This window comes from Ambystoma mexicanum, chromosome 2p (genome assembly GCF_040938575.1).
Source record: "Ambystoma mexicanum isolate Mex_15411 chromosome 2p, UKY_AmexF1_1, whole genome shotgun sequence".
Lineage (NCBI taxonomy): Eukaryota > Metazoa > Chordata > Amphibia > Caudata > Ambystomatidae > Ambystoma > Ambystoma mexicanum.
The window spans coordinates 1,290,031,470-1,290,049,156 of NC_090923.1; the positions used below are offsets into that span (position 1 = coordinate 1,290,031,470).

At 46.9% G+C, this 17,687-nt stretch overlaps 1 protein-coding gene across 1 annotated transcript in view; it reads left to right on the forward strand.

Annotated features, from left to right (window-relative positions):
- Positions 1 to 17,687, forward strand: part of POLR3E (RNA polymerase III subunit E) — a 1,464,556-nt gene that overhangs the window by 778,574 nt on the left and 668,295 nt on the right. The window contains exons 11-12 of the mRNA XM_069645613.1: positions 17,361 to 17,405; positions 17,507 to 17,598. Of these exons, the coding sequence (XP_069501714.1) occupies positions 17,361 to 17,405; positions 17,507 to 17,598 (137 nt within the window). The remainder of the gene's footprint in view (positions 1 to 17,360; positions 17,406 to 17,506; positions 17,599 to 17,687) is intronic.

The following is a 17,687-nucleotide window of genomic DNA, read 5'->3' on the forward strand; positions in this document are numbered from 1 at the left end:
CGCCCTCAGAGCTTCGCCTTTAGGGTTGGGTTTATCGCATAGTCTGCTATAGAGCCTGGAGACTGGTCTCCAGCCATCCGAGAGGTTGTGCATTTCTTGCAGTAGAGGGTCAGGGCAGGGTTCCTCCGGCCAGCCGTTCCATTGTTTCTTGGCAGTCTGCTTGAGGCGGTGGTACCAGAGGAACTGGCCCGGGGGTATTCCTTCGGTGGCCTTTAGAGATTCAAAGTCCCTGAATTCCCCGTCCTCGAACATGTCACCCCATATGTATATGCCGGCTTCTTCCCACCTACTTGCTGTGGAGAGGTCTGCATCCGTTCGGCAGGTATCTGCTAAGATGGGGTTATCCGGAGAGTACGGGTGTTTCACTCGCCTGATGTAGCAGGACCTGGCCCATATCCTCCTACCCAGGTCAATCACTTGCAAGGTGATCAAGGATTGCCATGTGGGGTACCATAGGGTTTCCTTGGGGATCACGTTGTTCGAGGATTGCCTCAGTAGTTCAGTTTCAGCTGAAGGTTCGTCCGAGAGCCATTTCGTTATGTGGCTTAACTGGGCAGCCAGGTAGTATAACTGGAGATCTGGTAGCTTTATTCCTCCCTCTTTATGTGGCAGGGAAAGGACGGATAGCGACAGTTTGTGCCTGTGAGGGCCCCATAGGAAGTCTTTGATGATTGCCTCCAGTTTCTTGAAGGACGGTCGGACATAATGGCAAATATTCACGAAGAAGTATAGGAATCGGGGGAGTACGATCATCTTGACTATAGCTGCTCTGCCCACCATGGCCAATGGGAGCTTGGACCAGAATTTTATAGAGCGTCGAAGACGCGTGATGGCGACCTCAGTGTTATGTTCGTGCGTGAGTAGCGGGGTGTGGCTCCCGTTGATCCCCAGGTACCGGAACTTGACCAGTTACCAACCTATTCCTAGCACTGGGAGATCGCTTTCTGATGTGCTGCGTAGGCCCGCCAGGGGGAATGCGGAGGACTTGCTTCTGCTGAATCGGATCCCCGAGTACTTCGCGTAATTGTCTAGCACCTCCAGTGCTGTTGGTGCGTTGACTTCGGGGTTTCTTAGATATAGGAGAACGTCGTCCGCGTATAGGGATATTATGTGGTGTACATTGCCCACCTTGATGCCAGCATCGAAGAGCTGCTGCCTGAAGTATAGTGCGATCGGCTCCAGGCCCAGTATGTACAGCATGGACGATAGCGGGCACCCCTGTCTCGTTCCCCTTTGTATTTCCCAGGCTGCTGATACCATTCTTCCCGTTTTCACTCTTGCCATTGGAGAATTATAGAGGACCTCGATCCACCTGATGAAGCCCCCTCCGAAGCCGAATCGCCTCAAGACCTCCCTGATCCATTCCCAATATATGGAGTCGAAGGCCTTGATGGCGTCGAGCGACAACACCGCCAGGTCTTCATCTCTCTCGTATGTTTCGGCCATTACATGTTGTAGCCTCCTAAGGTTAGCTGTGGTGTTGCGCCCAGGCACAAATCCGTTCTGGTCCTCATGGACGATGGATCCCACCACTCTGGCCAGTTTGCCAGCTAATATGGATGTGAGAATCTTGGCATCATAGTTTAGCATGGCTAGAGGGCGATAGGACTCACATTCAGTGGGTGATTTGTGTGGCTTGAGCATGGGATCGATTATGGTCTCTTTCATGGTGTTGGGGAGGACCCCGTTCGTGTATGCCTCCTGGTAGACTTTGTGAAGAACTGGGGTGAGGATGGGCTCGTACGTTTTGTAGAACTCAGGTGGGAGGCCGTCGCTACCGGGGGCTTTGCTGTTAGAGAGGGACCTGATTGCCCCTTGCACGTCCTCAAGAGTGATCTCCAGTTCCTCTCTCTGCTCGGGTGAAATACGGGGGAGTTCTATCTCCTCAAGTGTTTCTATAATGTCTTCCGTAGGAATTTGTGCCTCGTGGGAATACAGTTTGGTGTAGAATCTGGCAAATGCGTCGTTGATCCCCAGCTGAGTCGTGTGGGATGTCCCATCGGCGTCCCGTATCTCCATTGGGAGGTGTTTGGGGTGTTCCCGCTTGCAGAGCCTGGCCAGTAGCCTCCCTGGTTTGTCCGATTCCTTGTGTGATCTGATGGTGTGTGTGGTGAAATCGAATTTCTCCAGTCTTTCCCAAGCTTGTTGACATTCTGCCCGAGCTTCCTTTAATTTGTTCTCGGCCTCTATGGAGTTGTCATGGGTAGACTCTAGTCGGGAGATCTCTGCTTCTTGTGCTTCAAGCATTATCTTTAATTGCCTGCGAATTCCACCGGCTCTCGATATAATTTCTCCCCTGGTCACCACCTTCATGGCTTCCCATAATGTGCTCCACGAGGATACCGACCCCATGTTGGTTCCAGATAATCTTCCAGTTTTTCGGCGAGGTCTTCCCTGAACTCAGGGTCTTCAAGTGCCGCAGTCGGCATCCTCCACATAGGGATCGGGGGCCTAGGGCCCTTCAGCTGCCATAGCATGGTCAGTGGGGAATGGTCGGAGATCGTTCGCCCCAGGTACTCTGTGGCTGAGGCTCGTGGGGCGAGCTCCTTGTTGATGAACAAGTAGTCAATTCTTGTATGGACTCCGTGTGGAGCTGAGTAGTGGAAGTAGGTCCTATGGGCCGGGTGGTGTTCCCTCCAGATGTCCACCAGGTTGAGCTGCTCCAGAGTTTCCTTCAGGGCCCGGGGTGCGAGGTTGCTCGGGTGGGGGGGAGGCAGCGATCTGTCCATGCTTGCGTCAGCAACGCAGTTGCAGTCGCCTCCCCATATAAAGGTGCGGTCCCGGTGCGGAGTCAGCTTTGTGATCATTGTGGTGAGGTACGCCGGAATCCCGTGATGTGGGAAGTATGAGTTGACCAGGCAAACCGGGGTCTGTTTCATTGTGCCCCAAATCACTACATATCTCCCTTCTTTGTCTAGTTCACACCCCTTTATCTGGAAGGGCACATCCGGGCTTATCCATATTAGCACCCCTCTCGCGTATTTGGAGTTGGGGGACCCTCTCACAGTCCCGGCCCATCGGTCTGCAATCTTGGACATGGCCTCCGTCTTGAGGTGGGTTTCTTGAAGGAGTGCAATCAAGACTTTCTTCCTTTTGAGATAGGACTGTATACGATTACGTCTGAGGTATGAGCCCATACCCCTCACGTTCCATGTCATCACGGTAAGCTGTGCCGCCATCGGGTCTGAGTTTCGGATCTGGTACGGGACTCCGTCCCTAGGGCCCGGCTCTGCTTTAATCCGCAGTAAGCAGGCTGCGAGGGGGATACCGCTGGCTCCCGATCTCCCGGGTCAAGTCCTGGGCCCATCTTGGCGAGAGAAGCATGAAGACTGTACAACTAGTGGAACTAATAACAAAACTGGTGCGCCCAGCGACTACAACATTGTCGCGGTTCTCAGGCGCTCTCGAGCCGTCGGAGCCCATCCGGGAGTCGGGCGCGAGCTGGGTCAGGCGGTGCCTGGACAGAGTGAATTCTACGCTGGGGGTGGGGCCAAGGGCCTGGCGGCGGAACCGAGCGAGGCTGTTTCTGAATGGTAAATTGAAGTTGGATTACCTTCTGTGTCCCGGCGTCGTATATGGTGGTTCTTACTGTTGCTTGGGGGTCGCTTGTGGGATCCGAGGAAGTTAGGCCACAGTCCGTGAGTTGTCCTTGCCATCCGCCAGGTTATTATCCTCTAGCCACATGTTGGCTGCTTCTGGGTTATCGAGGAATACCACTCTCTCCTTATAGATGACCCGGAGGTGTGACGGGTATAGTAGTCTGTATTTTAGGTTCAGTTTGCGGAGCCTGGCTTTTATCGGGACAAATGAATTCCTCTCTCTTTGCACCTTCTGCGTATAGTCTGGGTAGATGGAGATTTTGGAGTCCCCTCTTTCGATGGGGCCACCCTCCCTGGATCGCCTTAGGATAGTTTCTCTGTCCTGAAAGTTCAGTATCTTAGCAATTATTGGTCTGGGGTGCGATCCAGGGGGAGGGCGCCTCTGGAGGGATCTGTGGGCCCTTTCGACCGAGAATCCCTGCGTCAATTTGCGGGCCCCAATTTCTTGCAGCAGAAGAGTTTCGACGAAGGATGTGGTGTTTGCCCCTTCGTTCCCCTCCGGGACACCTAGGATCCTAATGTTGCCCCGTCTGGCCCGGCCTTCGGCCTCTTCCGCCCTTTCCTCCAGGAAGGCGACTTTCCTCCTCAGGAGGGCGACTTCTGACTTTATAGCTGTGGTGGCCGTAGATGTATCCTCTGTTGATTGTTCAACGGTCGTTACCCTTTCAGCTAAGTTGCGAGCGTCTTGGCGAATTAGTTGAATGTCTATTTTGAATTCGTCGATCTTGGAGTCTATGTGCGTTTTTAGTGAAGCTATGGCATCAAGTATCAGAGTGGTTATCGGCGGCCACCCCTTCGCTCGCCTGGGTGACTTCAGAGGGGCAGGCCCTGGCTTGAGTGGGGGTCTTCACCTTGGTGGAAACAAAGGAGTCCATGGTGGCGGCTCTGGTCTTGTTCTTGGCGGCCATCTTGAGGTGATGGTTGTAGATGTCCTGGGCCTCAAAAGCTAGGTAGCTCGCGGGGTTGCTAGCGAGGCCCTCTTCTTGAGCTGGACTTCGGGCCGTGGGCGGTATTTTGCCAGCCCCCGTACCTGGGTGTGCAGGCCCTTTTCTCAGGTGTTGCGAGGTCTCACTCACCTTGTCTTGTGGGGCTGGATCGGTCGGGTGACCCGAGCCAGGTCAGTCTTCTCCTTCCGTGCATCCGGTGCTGGGTGGTGCAGGCTTTGTGTTGGTGCCAGTTGGGCGGCACCCGGAGGGGTCGTTTTCCTTGTCGTGCTTCCGCTTCACCTCTCCAGGCCTGGGAGTCCGTTGGGGGAGTGGTTCCCCTCAGAGGCTCCGCTATGCGATGCGAGGCGCCATCTTGGATTCGATCGGAGCGGAGGGGGAGAGAGCCGTGTTAGGGCTACGGTGGTGTCTAGGAGGTCCGATTCGGTGGGCCAGATGGTGGTTCAGATGCAGGACCACTTCCCCCAACAGCACGTTCTTCTGCAAGGGCTGGGGCCTCACATGAGCCGGAGAAAAGGATCAGGAAACGGCGTCTCGGCCGGAGCTCAGCAGATCAGCTACCTCTCGCCATCGGCGCCAAGCCACGTCCCCGTGTTTGGCAGAATTATATGTAGTACCCTTTGGGATCACCACACACAATTAAGACTACAAGTGACAGTACAAATTCACCTTTGGTACAAGCCTATACTACACAGTAAAAGTAGTAGCGATGGCTGAGCAGCCAGACTTATCTCAAGAGCAAGTGAGCAGTATCAAATAGTTACACAAAGGACAGCAATTACTATGATTCAAACAAACACTGACTCAAGGTTTCCAAGTAAAAGAATATACATTTATTTACTCTTTAGTTATATAGCATTCCACCATCATAAAGCAGTTTAAAAATCACAATCCTAATACACCACACCACTCCCAATAAGTTCCAGACAAGTTAAGCTCACAAAATGAAGTGGGAGCAAAATGGCACTCCAGTAATTTAAAAGGAAGGGATAGAATCGGGTAGAAAAGGCTTGGGGCCAAAGTCAATAGGTCAAAAGTCTTTTGCTCAAGATCACACGGTTCAGGGTAGTTTGCGGTAAAGTTCGTGCCACGGATTCTGGACGAGGTTGGTTGGCAGAAAAGTTAGTTCAAAGAGAAGGACAAGCCCTCGGATTGGAGAAAGATTTCAAACACTTTCACCGCGGTTGAACGAAACAAACAACTGGATTTGCACGGTACCTTAAAATGGAGAAGAAGCTGCAGCTGAGATGGACGTTCCTGGTAGTTCCTGCAGGCTCACGGTTCCTGAAGCGACTGTCGGACTGACGAGAAGTAGGAAGACTGGAGGGTCCTGCACTGCCCAGAGAAGAAAGAAAAATATGGACAGTAGAAGCACACCCTATTGCCAGAGATATAGTCTACTCTAATTAGTACTTAGTCAGAGGGTTGCTAATTGCAAAAACTATTCGAGGTGCAGAGAAGAGAAATGCAACTTTGACACCTAGGTTGCCTAAATAAAGAAAAGACAAACAAGTTCCCAAGTCGGGAACTCGTGTCCCCTGCACACTATCGTATGTCTGGAATACCAGACCAAAAATTCCTCATTTAAGTTCATGATATTTTAGGTAAGAAGTTGTAACATATTTTGGAGAGAATACAATTTAGACAAAAAAAAGTTAGGAAAAAATGAGCTTTCAGTCACTTTAGGTCACAATAACCATCTTCATTTTATTCATGATGATGTAGTCGAAGGGGGCCCAAAGCGTTTCGAGTGTTGCACTCTCTTCATCGGGGGCAATTCAATTTCTAAAAAAGGATTATGCAAAAACAATAATAAATTCTCTCACATCAAATCTCAAAAAGCATTCAAAGCCTAAACATTATTTTTTTTCATAATAAATACACAGATTAAAGAGACATCATACAGATAGTAAATTTGTCAAAGTCAACAGAATGCCAACCCCAGGGATGAAACCAGCAGCAGAGCGAAACAACAAATAAAAGGTGCGTTCCTTAAAACCCAAGCAGGGTCCGACCTTCCTGGCTATCCGGCCCACTGTAGCTCTGTACAGCGATTCGACCAGAGGAGGGGTCCTGGCTTGCAGTTTGGGCGAACTGGTTGGTCCCACCAGCCAAGGGAAGAAGATTCCTGGAGGATCTTCTCTGTTGTCGGATTCTGAAGATTCGGACCTGCAGCAGGGCTTCACCGGGAGGTTCAGTCGTTGAAGGGGTCCTCTTCTGTCAACTCCTCGTTGGTTGTTTCGTTCCAGTGGCAACTCTGCCTTTCCATTCCCAGATACCTGCTTTTTGTGCGGTTTTCCCTCATTCACACAGCCTGGCTGTCAATCACACAGCAGTGTGGCTATCCTTGCAAGGACAGTCACCCAGCCAAACAGGAGTGGGACTTGGGTTACCAAGGGAAACCATGGCAGGGGTCCAAAGACCCCTCCCTCACATCCTGCCTACCCAGAATTTCAGGCGCCTTAAGGAGGGCTTCTGTGCAGAAGCCCACGAAAAGACAGTGAACAAAGGGACCAAATCTGGTTTGGCACGCAGAGTAAAACATGAGAAAGACTTTAACAAAAAATAATGGCGAATAAACCCAGCCAGAGGCAAAATAAAATATATTTGGTCAAGCGGATTTATGTTCGTGGCTAATAAAATAGCTTAAAACAATACCACGATTATTTAAGATAACTGCGGTATAAAAAACAGGGTGGTTACCACTGCCACCAGCCAAGTCTTGATGAAAAGGGAGCGAAACGGTGCTCCAACAGAAACAGACAAAAAGGGATAAGAATTAACCCTTTCCAATACTCCATGTAAATGGGGTGTTCTGGGTCTGTGATTTAAAGAGACTACCGAAAGTTAATGGCAACTTTACATGTTTCTGGGAGGCAGTAGTCAGTCCCAGAAAAATTGAGTCAGTGGGAAGTCTAAAAGACAACCCTGTGTCACTGCACTGAAGGTGCTGTGTAATGCACATAAAAATGATGCTCATGGAGTAGGTGAGGCTCCAGAGCCCAAGATCACACAAATGGTGAAAACACACACAGCAGAACACATGTAAGAATGGGAAAAGGGCTCACACTCTTACCAGTTGAAAAAAATTAAACCCTAGAAATCCAGCAAAGCTGCTGGGGGACTCATTAGGTAAAGGAAATCAGCCATTTATGAGAATTCTCCCTAACAGGTAGAAGTAGTGAGATCAGGGAAAGGAGGAGAGAGGGAGCGTGTGCATGTGATAATGGCCTAGGGTGTCTGTTACCGACACAAGGAAACCAATTCCCACTGACAAAACCTGTGGAGTGTTCGGTGATTACACCATTAGAGGAAACGTGGATTGAGCCAGATAGATGAGGCTTTTGCCTTTTTGTACGATGTAAACCCAATTCCTCTATTAATGAGAGGATCCCATGTGCACTCTTTACGGACCAGAAAGCCCTTCCAAAATATTGAAGAATCGCTTTTTAAATTTTGTGACACTTATGCGATCTTAGTATCAGCGATATTGTCACATTGAATTTTTTCTTTCTCATTAAACTTTACAATCCTAATCATTACAAATGAATTCTTGGTCTTCAATTCAGTCACTCAGAGTAAAATAATCATTCATATTCCATTTCACATAAAATCTTCAACAAATCATGTCTTAAAAACATATTTTAACATAGTCAATAATAATATAGTCTCCACACCATAAGAGAATTTCATTTCTCAGATTTCCATAAGTTGTTTTTTCAATTCAACAGTTGCCCATATTTCATCCTAAGAGTATCTTTAGAATCTGTTTTTTCAGGATAAAATCCCTTCTTCAGGAATTGCTGTCCCGTCTTCCTAATAAAAAATAAAGAATATACAATGATCTTCTATTCCACTAATTTTATAAGGTTATACAAAATATTTATCATGATAAAAATAAGTACTTGTGTAACACATCAGAGAATAGTGTAAGTAAAAAACAGAAAATGTACAGTTTTACCCGGTGGCAGGCACAATACATATTAGATTTCCACCTGTAAATTGAGAAAAGAACCTAGACAAAATTGCACACACTAATTACTTGTCAGGATCCAAGGGTGCCACACAGACCGTAGTCACACATGCATGCTATACCTTATGTAAAAGTATTGTTCATAGAATACACACAATACATTGGTAAGTTAGGTATAGGAAACAAGAGGAAACAGCCCAACATAGTTGGTCTATATTCCCAGAAGGGCATATTGCATACGGAAAATCCCAGTTCCTACCTACCGGTACCCAGAAGAACAAAGCCTCCCCCAGGGGACACTAGTGGACCCAGAAGAGGAGAACCAGTGGGGGGTTCAAGACCCAGCAGCAACAGGAGCAGATCACCAGAGCAGGATTCAGCTCCCAATAGAGAAATGTGGTTGAAGGGGACCTGCAAAATCAGAGTACCATAGACCGTAGGGACCCCCGAGGGTGACTTTCTTGAATAGCCCAGCAACCTAGGGCCCACAGGTAAATACTTAGTGTTTGTTCCTGAAAGCATTTTTCCAGAAAGGCAGAACCACCCAGTAAGTACAGACTTCTTTTTAAGGGGTGAAATGAAGGATCTGTTCACCCAGGGACTTGCACCCTGAGCCAACGGCAACCCAAAAGAACAACAATACTTGTTTGCAAGAGTAGCACCCAACATGCAAAAGTGAAATCAGTGACTGAGATGGCATTGGTGGGGGGGGGAGACAGACACTGTCTTTGTAGCTCAGCAGGCAAATGTGGATGGCAGACGAGCAAAAAACAGTCCTTGTAGCAGAACAGTAGTGATGGGATGGCGACCAGACAAACTGATTTGTCAGGGTGTTGGGGGGGTCCAAACACCCTTCCATGTGGTGGGTGGGAGAAGGGCAATTCTTGAATCAAAGCAGCAGACCCTGGTGGTGAACTGGGGTAAAACTGCTCGTCAATGATCCCTGAATGGGAGGCCTGACCTAAGCAGATGCTGATGACCAATAGGACAATGTACACTGGGAAGAATGCACAGCACTCGAAAATGCAAACTAGAGCAAGGGCAGGAGACACCACTCCCATCAGTGTGGCCAGACTGGGTCTTAAAATAAGCAGCAATGTTTTTTTCGTTGCCAAAGCCCTCTAGGTAAGCAGATCTGGTCACCTTTGAAAAAATCCAGCAATCTCCGCACCGGAACTGGGTTTCCCCTTTAGGTGCCTTCACTCTCGGGATGGTATTAACAAAAAGGTTTTGGTGGCCAGCCAATCAGGTTGGCCCCCAAAACTGCCAAACACTGAGGCCACCCAATAGGCAGTGTAGTGGCCTGCCTTGGGCCAGGAACTTCACTAAACCAGTTCATACCACTATGGAGGCTGCCACCTTGTGCTCATAAAGAACCCACATGGGCAGAATGGACATGGTAGGCCTACCTCGTGTTTTCCCTGATGAAATTAAGCCCGTAAAAGAAAATGGGTGAGACTTGGGGCACTCCAATGGCTACAATAACGGTGCATTGAGCTACTAATGAGGTAAATCATGTTGCACCCTTGGTGAGCCCCAAAACGAAATATTACATTCCTCAAGCCTACCCTCTAAAACCAATGTAGATGGTTATAATTACTCTAGGACTCAAAGAGGGAGGGTGCCTGAGAACCACCCTTGGACCTAGGAGCTTTACGGGCTACCCAGGACCATGTACTCATCAGATGTACAAATAAAAAGGGGGATGCAGTGACAAGGGGCTTTATCGGAAGTCCCTCTGACCACCAGAATAAATTAAAAACCCCAAGAAATAGTCATAAACATCAAAAGGAATAGTCCCATAAAATACGATTGCAGTGCCTCTAAAAAAAGAAATTCTGCTCCAAAACGACACCCCTCCTAAGACTGAAGCCTGGCTTCTATGTCATGTTTTCCAAAGAGATAGTCTTGTCTTACTTGGTGGTAACCCTGTCAAACAGTACAGGTTGCACTAATGAGAGGACACTTGTAAAAAATCTCTCTAAAGCTTGTAGTGGCTCTGTTGGTCGAATTGTGGTTGTTTTACCGTGGCGGAAAGGTCTGCGACGGAAATGACCGCATGAGAAATGTACGCATACATAAATGTTAGTACATTTCTCATGTGGACATTCATTTAAAACAACCCCAAAACCTAACCCCTGCCCACAACCCCAACCCCAGCCCCACCCCCACCCCTACTTACCTTTCATCTCGAAGCGCGGTGTCCCTGTGATGCTGGTTCCCTTTCACTTCCATGATTGGGAACCGGTGCTGTTTTTTTTTTTTTTTTTTTTCGGGTCAGCTGTGGGGGTGTCCTCTGCAACCTCTGCTCACTATACTGTGAAGTATAATGAGCGGGGTGTTTTTTTTTTTTAAATGTTTTTTTTTTTTCCTAACCTACCCCACCAAAACATACATACCACAAAAGGTGTGAATTCAAACTTTTGTTGGTTTGTATTTTCGGTCTTTTGGTGGGGTAGATAAATTGGTTTTGGTCATTTCGGCCGTATCCGTGTTAGTCCACTCAGCCATAGACTTGCCTAGTTAGTTACCACGTTTGTATGCAAAGATTAACTGGCATAAAGATTAATGGGCACAAAGATTAATCCTTCAGGGAAAGTAGCAACAATTGAAGTTGCCTCAGACCCCATGTGTATATTTTAGAGGAGTGAAGAGAAGAGAGGTGAGGTGCGGTGCGGTGGGCGGCTGCACCTTTTGACATGCCACTCTCCTCCTGGTTTTCGTCCAGAGAAGGGCTCCAGAGCATATGTTCCCGGCAGTCACCCTCCACCTAGAGTTGAAAGTAGTTCACAGGCGTTGTGCAAAGGTTCACTGGTAAATGGCAGTGGGTGAAAGTTTCGAATCCGATAATCTGTATTGTGGACAATTAGTTCTCGTAGATCTCAATCATACAATTGGCCAGTCGCAAGTAAACCATGCATGACACAAAGGCCCAACAGATGCCAAGATAGAACAGCATGTCACTCAGAAGTAAAGTCCTATAATACAGATGTTAGCAAAACAAGAGGTGATGGCTGGAAGGTTTAGAATGAATCTTAACCTCTGGCATTGCTCTGGGCAACCCTCCAGACCATTGTTCTTCGCCTGCCAAGCCATTACAGAAGGGGAAAGACCATATGCAAATCAGGCTTGGCCCCATCCCCAAAGGGGTAGTCCAGCCCGAACTGCTAGGTCACATCCCTTCTGCACAAGACCACAAGCATCCCCAGACATGTTTCAGCCTTGTTGGGCATCATCAGTGAGGAGTAGCTTGGGTCTCTAGGCCCAGCAGGCATGGGACCCATGTCTGGACCCGTCCCACTCGGGGTGACATTAGCAAAACAAAAGAGGTGATGGCTTTCCCCCTCTGTAATGGCTTGGCAGGCGAAGAACGGTGGTCTGGAAGGTTGCCCAGAGCAATGCCAGTGGTTAAGATTCATTCTAAACCTTCCAGCCATCCCCTCTTTGTTTTTGCTTTGTCACCCTGAGTGGGACAGGTATGCCCAGACTTGGGTCCCGTGCCTGCTGGGCCTAGAGACCCAAGCTATTCCTCACTGATGAGCCCCAACAAGGGCGAAACATGTTTGGAGATGCTCGTGGTCTTGTGCACAAGGGATGTGACCTAGCAGTTCGGGCTGGACTGCCCCTTTTGGGGTGGGGCCAATCCTGATTTGCATATGGTCTTTCCCCTTCTCTAATGGATTGGCACGTGAAGAAAGGTGGTCTGGAGGTTTGCCCAGAGCAACGCAGGGGTTAAGATTCATTCTAAACCTTCCAGCCATCACCTCTGTTTTTGCTCTATAATACAGATGGTCAGCAAATTGTCAGCCCTCAATAACTCCATTGCTTCTGACGTATGCTTTAGCCTTCTCAGACAGAAGGAAAACCAAGGTAATGCACAAATTACTTCGGGTACTTTAGAATATTTGGAGTTCTTGAGGTATAGTTACATTTTCCAGAGGGTGAGGGTCGGCAACAAGCATATAACAGATTTGAAAGTGCTAATGGCAAAGTAGATGCACTAAAGTTAGGGAGAATTCTCCAGAATGGCTAATTTCCCTTACCCACTGAGTCCCACAGCAGCTTTGCTGGATTTCTAGGATATATTTTTTCACCTGGTAAGAGTGTGAGCCTTTTTCCCACCCTTACATGTGTTTTGCTGTGTGTTTTTTCACTTTTTGTGTGATCTTGGGCACTGAAGTATTACCTACTCCATGAGCACCACTTTTTGTGTTTACCCAGCACCTTCAGTGCAGTGACACAGGGTTGTCTTTGAGACTTCTCACTGACTCAATTTTTCTGGGGCTGACTACTGTCCCCCAGAAACAGGTAAAGGTGCCATTAACTTTATATAGTCACTTGAAACCACAGACCCAGCACGCCCCATCTTACATGGAGTATTGGAAAGGGTTAACTCTTATTCCTTTTTGTCTGTGCCTTTCAGAGCCTTGTTTTGCTCCCTTAACATTAAGACTTGGCTGGTGCAGTGGTAACTACCCTAATTTTTCTACCGCGATTATATTATATAAACATGGTATTGTTTTAGGCTATTATATTGGCCTCGAACATAAACCCGCTTGACCAAATACATTTTATTTTGGTTCCGGCTGGGTTTATTTGCCATTTCTTTTTGTTTCTCATGTTTTTCTCTGCGCGCCAAACCGGGGATGACTCCTTTGTTCACTGTATTTTTGCAGCCTTCTGCTAAGAAGCTCTCCTAAAGGCGCCTGATAGTCTAAGTAGGCAGGATGTGAGGGAGGGAGGGATCTTCGGACCCCTGCCATGGGTTCCCTTGGTAACCCAAGTTGCACTCTTGTCTGATTGGCTAAGGGGACTGGCCCTGCCAGGCCAGCCACCGTGCTGTTATTGACAGCCAGGCTGTATGAATGGGGGAAAACTGCATAAAAAGCAGGTCTCTGAGACTGGAAAGACAGATTCACCACTGGAAGATGAAGACCCCCTACCACGACTGAACCGCCCGGTGAAGCCGTACTGCAGGTCCGAATCGCCAGAAACCGACGACAGAGAAGATCCTCCAGGAAACTTCTTCCCTTGAGCTGGTGGGACCAACCAGTTTGCCCACACTACAAGCCAGGACCCCTCCTCTGGTCGAATTCGCTGTACAGAGCTACAGTGGGCCGGATAGCCAGGAAGGTCGGACCCTGCTTGGGTTTTAAGGGGCACATCTTTTATTCGTTATTTTGCTCTGCTGCTGGTTTCTTCCCTGGGTGGCGCAGGACCCTCCAGTCTTCCTACTTCGTGTCAGTCTGACAGTCGCTTCAGGAACCGTGACCCTACAGGAACCACCAGGAACATCCGACCTCAGCTCCCTCTCTGTTTTAAGGTACTGTTAAAATCTGGTTTTCCATTTCGTTCAGCCGCGGTGAAAGTGTTTGAAATCTTTCTCCAACCTGAGGGCTTGTCCTTCTCTTCTCTTTGAACTTACTTTTCTACCAACCAACCTCGTCCGGATTCTGTGCCACGAACTTTCCCGCGAACTACCCTGAACTGTGTGATCTTGAGCAAAAGACTTTTGACCCATTGACTTTTGCCCTAAGCCTTTTCTAGCTGATCTCCTCACTGTAGTCTCTCTTCAATTGCCCTGAGTACTTGCCTGTTGATTTTGCCTAATTTTGAATAACTTTCTTTCCCTCCCTTTTAATTGGCTGGAGTGCCAATTTGCTCCCACTTCATTTTGTGAGCTTAGCTTGTCTGTAATTTAAGGGAAGGGAAGTGGTGTGGTGTATTTATGATTGATTTTAACTTGATTACAATGGTGAAATGTTATACAACTGTTGAGTAAATAAATATATATTCTTTTACTTGGAAACCTTGAGTCAGTGTTTGCCTGAATCATAGTAATTGCTGTCCTTTGTGTAACTATTTGTACTGCTCACTTACTCTTGAGATAAGTCTGGCTGCTCCGCTACTGCTATCACTATAACTGTGTAGTACAGGCTTGTACCAAAGGTGAAATTGTACTGTCACTTGTAGTCTTAATTGTGTGTAGTGTTCCCAAAGGGTACTGCGTATAATTCTGCCTAACAACTCATTTGAATTACTTAAATTGAATTAAGACGGTGAATGCGTACCTCTGCACTTCTTAGGGATAAATACAAACGATGCCTCCAGCACTCACTGCTTCTATATCCCTAAAATATGCAACCCCACTGTAAAATCTGATTTGGCAGTGATTGTGGGCCAAGGTACCGGCAGCGCTGGTCATCAGGATTCAGTGAGCACTTTGTTGTAGGGAAGTTAAAAAAGCTGACGGTGGGGCGAAGAGCAGAAGAACAACTGGTATCTCAGTGCTTTTAGCCGCCAGCAGATGCTTTTGCACTTTGGGAACTTCTGACACCTCTTGAGAAACCAAGGGGACAGCATACCTCCCCAACATAGCAGAATAGGCGTCTTGAGCAGTATGGTGAAGATCCCCTTATCACCCTCCCTTGCTTCCTGGTGTATGGTAGGATACAGTTGCAAGATAAATCCCTACGATCACATACTTGCCAACATTCTGTGACCAAAAAGATGAAGTTTCAAAAATTAATAATTCCCATAACAATGACATCACCGGAAAATACATATACATTGTTGGCACCATTGAAGTATTCTAAAATACACAACCCATCAAACAGCACAATATGGAAAGATGTTCAAATGTTAAAAATGTATAATTCTGAATGGTAACTTAACACCAAATTCAATTACCTAACTTCACAGAAGGTAATTACACAGAGCTGGTGGGCAACGGTTTGACACTGCTCTGTAGCAGCAGCCCAGGCAGTACATATTTATTGCAAGTTGAACACTGAATGACATGGTGAATGATACCCCCCCTTAGTCTGATAGGCAGATGTTGTGTGAAGGTGTTACTCTGCCACTTGCCTTCGCTGGCGGTTCATCTAAGGGTTGTCCTGGCCAGAGTGCAGGACAGTCACGTAGCTGTCAAGTCAGTGGATTGGTCTGAGCCCAATCAAAGTAATCACCTACCAGTCCACTGTACAGACAGACTAATTAATGTATTGCATGCTTTGTCCTGGAGCTTGCCTTATAGTCACATAAATTACTTGCCACTATAAAAAGCAGTAGGATCTGTCACTGAAATCTGTAGGCGGTAGGACTGCTTAAAAAGCAGTAGCCTACTTGCTAAATGTGTAGGGTTGGCAAGTATGCAAACCTACTTCTTAGCTGTGACAGCCTAAACCTGCTATTAACCATACCCAGTCCCAACTACAAGAAGTAAAACAAATGCACCAGCTTGACTGACCACTTTGTGAGGTACAACGTTGCTAGTTCAGTTTTCCAGATACTTAACAAATTCAGTGTCATTATTAACAAATATCCTGTGGCAGGGAATGACACACTTTAAAGGCCAGGAGAGATTCTTCACAGGCCCTGAACACTAGCGCTTGAGGTATTGTCACTAGTTCATGTTTTTTCAGCAGCCTCGGTATACCTCAAATGATAGATTTATCAGTCAATTTCCGAGTTTTCCTTCGCAGGCGATGCAGACTTGCAGTTTTACATATCGGGTATGCACACTGGGGAAGCAACAGAGCTGTGTCCTTCCGAAATAGAGTGCTGTAATGATAGAGGATGGACAGGCTAGATGTAGGCATTGGCCAACTCCTAATGCCTGAAACGAGTTAAGGAGTGTCCATGGGGAGCACCAATCCCAGTTCTTCACTACACTAACTTTAGGTCAAAGATACAGAGCCACATTGGGAGCCCAGCCTAGGGAGTGTGGGTAGGGTGTGTAGGGGACACAGGGCATTAAAACCTGCCAGGATTAGTCTGTTGGTGGGAAGAGGTTGGTAGAGGTGGTGGCAGCGAGTTTGAGAGTTATGGAGGAGAATCCAGAAAAGGGGTTGGAGTTCAAAATGAGACGGAGGTGCTTGAGGGGATTTAAGTAGGAATTGATAACATTGTAAGGTGGTAGGAGGGAAAGTAAGGTTTATAGTTTGCCAGTGACCCTTGCTACCACTATAGAGGCAAAAGAGGTATGCAAAATGTGTTCTAGACCTTTATGGGTGAAACCCTATCCGGTGTTCTGGAAGTATAATAAACAGGCAGAATAAATTGACAATCTAATAGAATACACATGTAAATTACAGTATTTTACACCGTAAACTGACAATGCATGAATCAGTTTATGGTATTTATGTACAAGGGTTGGCACCACATCTAACTTTGGATAATCGAAATTAAGGTTTACACACTGCATTTCTTCATGGTGTACATTTGGGTTTCGTCTGACGATTTTGATTTAAAAGGGGCCAATCACAAGCACATAAATCAGTGTTATCCACAGGAGTAACTCATTTCTTCTAACACTTTAGTATCTATATCACCAACTCTGACCCCCCAGCATCCCACTGCTACATGTCTGTTTACCAGGCTTGTGAACTGAGAAAAGGATGTGGGATAGTGGAACATAAGCACAGGTCGATCCACACGTACATGTAACCCTATTTCTTTGGTGATGATGCATTTGCTCTATCCCCATTTTAAAGGGAAAGTATGTCCCAAGCATAGGAAGGAAGAGTGGCCAACTGCTCAGACTACTGGAGTTATTAAGACGAAGAAACTATAGTCTGGGTCTATCAACCCTGTGTTTGTACGAACTTCTGTGATAGTTTTCTTTTTACTCTGACATTTTGCCCGTTTGCTATTTTGGTGCAAGTTTTTCCTAGTCTTGTAGATATATTATTTTACAAAGTGGCAGCTGCAAAATGTATATTGATTTTATCACATTTCTTTAAACATAAAAAAAAATATTTTCACTGTGATGTAAAGTTTTCTTATTGATATCATTCACCAGTACTGGATTAAGTGCTAATGAAAATATGTTCTTGCCCGTAGTGACTACTTGACAATGCTGATGCCGCCAAGCACAGAGGAAGAAATGTATGTACCTGCAGTTTTTTAGATTTTTGTAATATAAACACATTAGTTGATTGGTTATAATAGTTGTGTGTCCTTTTCTGTTTGCCTTTTTTGGGGAGAAGAGACAAACCTGTAGCACCAAGCAATGTGCTTTCCATGGCACAACTGAGGACGTTACCACTTGCTGATCAGATAAAGATCCTGATAAAGAATGGTATGCCTTTCTTTGAAAATCTGCTGTATGTTTATTCAAATGTCATATGTTGTGATGACCAGATAATATGTAATAATCATTCCAAGGTG